Source organism: Centruroides sculpturatus, unplaced genomic scaffold (assembly GCF_000671375.1).
Source record: "Centruroides sculpturatus isolate CEXI.00-Female unplaced genomic scaffold, Cexi_2.0 scaffold1528, whole genome shotgun sequence".
Lineage (NCBI taxonomy): Eukaryota > Metazoa > Arthropoda > Arachnida > Scorpiones > Buthidae > Centruroides > Centruroides sculpturatus.
Window position 1 is genome coordinate 150373 of NW_019385661.1, and position 6687 is coordinate 157059.

At 27.9% G+C, this 6687-nt stretch overlaps 1 protein-coding gene across 1 annotated transcript in view; it reads right to left on the minus strand.

Annotated features, from left to right (window-relative positions):
- Nucleotides 1-523: 523 nt before the first annotated feature.
- The window catches only part of LOC111640971 (kinesin light chain-like), a 10330-nt gene continuing 4166 nt past the window's right edge, over nucleotides 524-6687 (minus strand). The window contains exons 8-11 of the mRNA XM_023387069.1: nucleotides 5049-5166; nucleotides 4866-4974; nucleotides 4637-4801; nucleotides 524-4549 (exon numbers count right to left, since the gene is read on the minus strand). Of these exons, the coding sequence (XP_023242837.1) occupies nucleotides 4529-4549; nucleotides 4637-4801; nucleotides 4866-4974; nucleotides 5049-5166 (413 nt within the window). The 3' untranslated portion in view covers nucleotides 524-4528. The remainder of the gene's footprint in view (nucleotides 4550-4636; nucleotides 4802-4865; nucleotides 4975-5048; nucleotides 5167-6687) is intronic.

Below are 6687 nucleotides of genomic sequence, written 5' to 3' on the forward strand. Positions count from 1 at the left end.
GAAGAGACATTCTCCTAATTTTACACCAATTAACAAGTTATGATGCCCTTTCTTACAGTTCTTATAAATGGATATATAATCTACAAATATTTTTATTGTTGAAATGTGTACTTTTCTTTCCTTTCTGACATACACAAATGAGTAAAGGTCAATACACAGCTATAATTATAAATAAATGGACAATTTAACTATGATAAGACCTTCCAAACAGTAAAACTCTCTAATAATATAAGACTAATTGATGAGGATTTGAGATACAAAGCACACATTCTACATGTAGAGTATCGGCAAAGATCATACATAAATTTCAGTACTGATAAACTGCCTTTACGGAAACTAAAGTTTAATATCTTAACTATTTTCAATTTGTCGAGAAAATAATTATAGAAAATATCTAAAGCAAAATCATTGGAAGACTGTATCAAAACTTAATATTTTTGTAATTAAATCTCTGGTAAATTTAAATAGTTTCAATTAACTTCTTTAAAAAGTCCAATTTCATTGAAAAATATGGTTTTTTTTCTTTGATTTGTTTCACAAAACATTTACCTGCCATAAGATTAATTAGTTTGTTTATGATGGTGATTTTCACATTCTTATCTGCAATACATGATATTGGTAACTAGATAGAGTAACCTTGATTTGATAACAATGCATGCATATCTAAGATATTACATTTTAAAATTTGTTTTAGTCATATTTTCTAACCATATTTGTAGAATAAACTTAATAATATTGCCAACAAACAAGAAAATTGATGGTTTTTCTTATCTTTGAACAGGCAAATTTATCAGTTATTGGTCAATTAGACAGATTAATCCTTGATATTTAACAAATCAATATAAACATATTGTGTCCATAATATAGTAATTTTAAATAGTAGAGAAGTGACAATTCTATGTCACCTTGTTGCAAAAGTTTTAAAAAATTAACAATTTTTATTATTTTAACATAATTATTTTTTAAAAATATCAACAATTTAATGGAAGACAGCCAATAAATGCCTCTGGATCACAAAAAGGTTTACTATTACATCCCTAGATTAAGGCAGAGTGTTATCTCAGAAATTAAACTGTCAAAATATAACTGTTGAAGTTTTAAAAATTTGTTTTTAGTAACAAATAAAATTAATAGCAATAACAAGTGCTAATTTTAAAATTAGCATTTGTTACAAATTTTTTCATAAGTTTTTGAGATGTGGTATATTACTACTATTTCTCTCTTACTGAATCTGTACATAATGACCCAAATGCCAGTTAACAAGAGCATATTTTTATCACTGATTAAAGATTTTCTTTTTTCTAGCTTGTCTGCTTCACATACTTTTGTAATTTTTAATTTATTTTCCAGACAAATTAACTCATTTATTGTATGAACTAAATTTACAAGCTTATTAGTTTTTACATGAATAAATTGATAAGTTTTTAAAATAAATTATTTTGTTAAACCTATAAATCAACTAGACTTATTCTCAATGGGAAGTTTTTCTCTTTTTTAGAAGAGAAGTGTTCTATGAAAGCTATAAACTACAAACATCCACAATCGTAATTATGAACTCTGCTGCCATTTAATGGTCTATAATACCACTTTAAAACTATTAATTTATTATATTTACAAATTAATATAATTTTAGTGCTTGTCCAAGTGTCTGTCTGAAGATAATTATATTTGTATACACCTCAACATTAGCACAGAAATAAAAAAACAGGTAAGTTCATTTTTAAAGTAATAAAATCTTCAAACCTATTTTGATAGGGGTTGGTTATTTATGCAGTTTCTAAATTATAGAATGGAAAAAATATGAAAAACTAGTATCTAACAAGGATGCAAACACGCTTAAAAAAATTTTATCATCTCAATAAATAACCACTAAAATAAAATCAGTCTGTCAGTAAATTTTAATAAAAATAAAGCTTTTTGTATTATTATTAACAACATACATTGGCATCAAAATCATTAGCATATTTACCTTTTTCATGTTGTTGATGCCGACAACCTGAAAGCAATTGTTCTACTTGACAAATAATAACAATGAGGGAACCTCTGTATCTCTTCAATCATCAAATACGACTGCTGTATTTGATGACTGGTTGCAAATTACATGACTTTATAAAGCATTTTCATAATAAATCTACTTATTTTGGGGTGATATATAATTTTTCACTTCACAATTTTGGTTCTCTTCATTTTCAAATGACCCTTTTTCACTTATAGTATCATCCATCCCACCCAGACTGGCATTTTATGCTACCTTAAAATAACACACTCATCATTACAAAGGTATGTTCTGAGAAATACATCATAGAGTGTACTTAGACAAACCTATATAGTGTAGTCTATTATTTATATAAACTAACATTCAGTATTTATGTATCTAACATATCTGAACTTTGAAAAGATACAGACGACTAGGAATTTTTCAGCTCTATTACAATCTTACAGACCTCTATCATTAAAGTACACACAGACATTAAAGTAGAATGTCATTAAGTGGTGCATACCAGTATTTTTATGTTCCAAATATTTTATACGTAGTTCTTGATAATTAATTTTATAATTAAGGAACAAAATATTGATCAGTAATGAATTAATAACTAATTATTTTCCTAAACGTTTAGGGACATATGCAAAGAAACATTTAATGGTTGTTATGAGAATTTAAAATTTACAAAATCTATTTTAGTTTAAAAAAAAGGCACAATGATATTCACAAAGTAAAATTATTTCACGTAATTTAGAAAATAATTCTGTAATTAAAAGAAATACTGCATACAAGAAAGAACGATCAGCCTTCTGAGTGATTTTGTTCGAGAAAATTGAGAGAACTAGAAAGTAAAATTATCACAACTTAGAAAATTAACAATTCAAGATAATGGCATAAAAAAAAAGTGTGACATCTAGCCCATATTACTATTCAATGTTAAAAATATAAAAAGATCGTTTTGTGCAAAGAGTAATTCAAGAAATTAATTTCTCTCACTCTACAAAATGCATAGTTTGTTAATCAAGTTATTACAATTTCAAGAATTAAAATTCAACTTTTACAGCAATATTTATATGAAGTTAAAGCAATAAGTTGCACATTTCTTAAGCATCCTTATAACAGCAATGATTACTTGTCATATCTCCTCTTTTCAAATAAAAAAAAATTTTTTGTTAGATGTAAATGATGGCAATTTCTCTCATGCTGTGGATTATATCCGTAATTTATGACAAGAATACTATGCTGAAATATTTTTCATACTTCATATAACTGATTTACTGAAGCTTATTCTTGTTATAAATTTTATGTTCCAAAAACTATATTAAACTAACTTCTCAGTCTTGCAAGCAATCTCTAAGTGTCTAATGTATGTAGTTCTAATTTGTTGTATTTATTGTAGTTAATGATCTCATAGATCTAGATGAGATCATTAACTACAACAAAATAACCATAAAGAAATTCATATAAATGATAAAATAAACTTTATATCTAAGATTTGGTTGTTAAATATCAGTTAAAATCTAAGCAATTAAGACAGAGCTAAATAGGAGGAAATAACTGTTGACTTTAAATTGATTTTTACTAACAGATTAAAGATGAACTGTACAGAAAATTCAGGTAAGATCAATTGAACAAATAGTCTTTGATGGATCAATTTAAAAATTAAAAAAGAAAAAGTGTTTGGAATCTTTAAAATAATAAAATTAGAATTCTTGAAAAATTCTTATGAACTGTTTTATCTCATTTAATGTACTGTTTAAGCAACGACATACTTTTAAAACTATCATTTCAAGCGAAGTTCTAAAGATAATTTATATAAAATTATTGGAAGAGTTATAATGTAGATTTCGGCAATGCTTTTAATAATATTTAGTGACTTAGAACAGTTCTAGAATTACATATGTAATTATTCAAAGTAACAAAACTCATGTTCAGGTGTAATTTTTGTAGTTTAAAATGTAAACAAGATGCACTTCATTTTATTAAACACTAATAAAAGTGATAAGAACTTCTTAAAACATATATATAAATATATATTTGTTTTGTGTAAAGAATGTTGTTAGAATTTTTTAGATGTTAGTAAATTGCAATGCAATTTCAATATCATGCATTAAAGTTATAAATTTCACTATGTATAAATGCATGCGTCGCATTAATTAATAGTTAAATAAAGCAAAAAGAAGTTGTCATTTTAGCAAATTAAATTAAATATTCAGCTACATTGCAAACTGTATTAAAATAAATATAATAGCTATTATTTTTCCACATACAGTTAATATCTAGCTTTGTGAAAAAAGAAGGTTAAGATACTTTTCTCTTATTGAAGGTGTTACTAGAGCATTCAACCGGAATGTTTAATTCTTCATATTTAGAATAAAAAAAACTAAGTTATTTTAGTATATAACTTATAGCTGACTTAGATTAATTGCAAAATTAGTATACATGTACGTATATATTTTGAAATTTGTTACACTGAAATATTTATTTGATGCATTTATATATCATGCATAAAGTTATCCTGATGTATCATATGAAGGGATGTTTTTAACCTCGCTGTATGGCGGACTAGAAAGGAAAATGATGAAATAGCCAACAGGATGTTTTGATTTCTGTCAATAAAATAGATATTGTAATCTAAATGAGTTTACTTACCTCATCTAAACCTTCACTTATTCGATCATACGTCATGCTGTCTAGTGATTCTCTAGAACCTCGACGGCTACTGTCCCTGGACATTCTTCTTTTGTCTTTCTGAATTATACTAAATTCTGCATTTAAGGAGTGAGGAGACTTGGCTTGTCTCGCTGAATCTATTGCCTTTATAAATATTTAATTTTAATATGCAAAGTTAACTCGTTAACTGATAATTGGCTTTGCTTACCTCTTTTCGTGCCCTTAACGCACAGTCTTCTAAAGTATCAGCTGCTTCGTACTTCCCCTGTCTCCTGTACAGTGCGCCTAAGTTTTTTAATGTGGTAGCTACTGTGGGGCTAGGAATAAAGAAAATTAAAGATTTTAATGTTGGAAACATTTTTTTGGAATCAAGAAAAGTCACTAAATGTACCTATCGACTTTAGCTGCTTTGTGCCAGCCACCATATTCTATGTAAGGTTCGCACACTTTTGATTTGTTCTTATTATCCTCTCTCTCTTCTGCTAATTGCCAAATTGGTTTGTTTTCACCTGAAATAATTCATACATTTCTCACCTGTATGCAATAATTTCATTTACTAATTTTACTATTTACTAAGACTAAAATTTAATATACTTTTCATACCTAGCGATATACTTTCAAGGAGATCAACAAGAAAGATTATATAAAATAGAAAATGCACTATTTCTTTAGAACTCACTTACTTGCATTTTAACTAATTGTTGAATGGAATATATCAAAATTTAATAAACTTAAATTAAAATCATTTAAATAAGTTTCGGATACTGCATGTACTATTTTATGGAAATATCAAGAGAGAATACTTTACACCTCTGGAAACAACCAGGGAATTTGAACTGTCTAAGGTATACTTATGAATGACACCAGATTCTTGCATAATTAATATATAATATTTCACATGTAAATAAAAAATATTTAAGTTTGAAAAGCAAAACACATTATTCATATAACTGAAACAATAACAAAAATGTAATTCTTGACTTATATCTGTAAATAAGGTTACAGAGGAAACAGCTATCAAACAATTCAAATGGTATAAATTAGTGCTGAGTTAGGTTTTTGGGACATTATCATAACTGTAAACTAAAAGTCTACAGCTATGATATCTATAAGAGTAAAAAAGTCAAAGGAGCTGACAGTCTACATGTGACCCTTCTCAAGATATAGCCCCCAAAATCAGTCTATAAACACGAGTCTTAATTATCGCTCGCAGACTCATGCTCTACATTTTTTTTATCATGAAAGAAAGGCCATGTGGTGATTTCTCTCTCTCCTCTCTTGTTTTGTTTTGTATGACGTTTTTGTTTACATGTGTACTAGCTAGTGGATCTGTCAAAAATTTTTTGCGTCCTTTTGTGAAAATTAAAATTAATAGAAAAATGAATATTATGACGTTGATTAATGATAATAATAATGAAAAGATTGTTAATAATTAAAAAAATAAAGTTCTTAGAGCCGCCGCAAACTAGCACTTTCCGAGAGCAAAATGCTAGCAAATATGGGCTAGCACAACTGATGATGTAGAAGGCTCCGCCCCTTTCTTCTAGCCCGCGCTGTTTTTCCTACGCTAGCGCAGCGATACGAGAGTACGCTCGCTGTTCACAGAATTCAACAACTAAAGCATTTACGCTAGCAAGAGAGAGCGGGGAAGACGGATGACTACATAAACATGTCACATATCAAAAAAGAAATAACAGAATTTTATCGACGTACATAAATTACATGATTAATACATTCAGTATTGAAAAGAAAATACTATAACCGTTGTATGTAAATAGTAATATACAGTATAAATAGTTTTCGGCTAGTTAAGCCTAGTTAGGCTTAACTAGTAAACATGTTTTTTCCATGCTGTTTCAAAGTTTGGAACGAAAACTGACTGATTACAAGTATAGGTTATAATAAAATCTTGTTCTATAGCCAATCTACATCTGTGGAATCCACGTCATGTGGACTACGTTACGCGAGCAAACGTTGTGTAGTTTGCGGCTGCTTCGTGCTCGCGTAGCTTACCTAGCAAAAATGGCTCA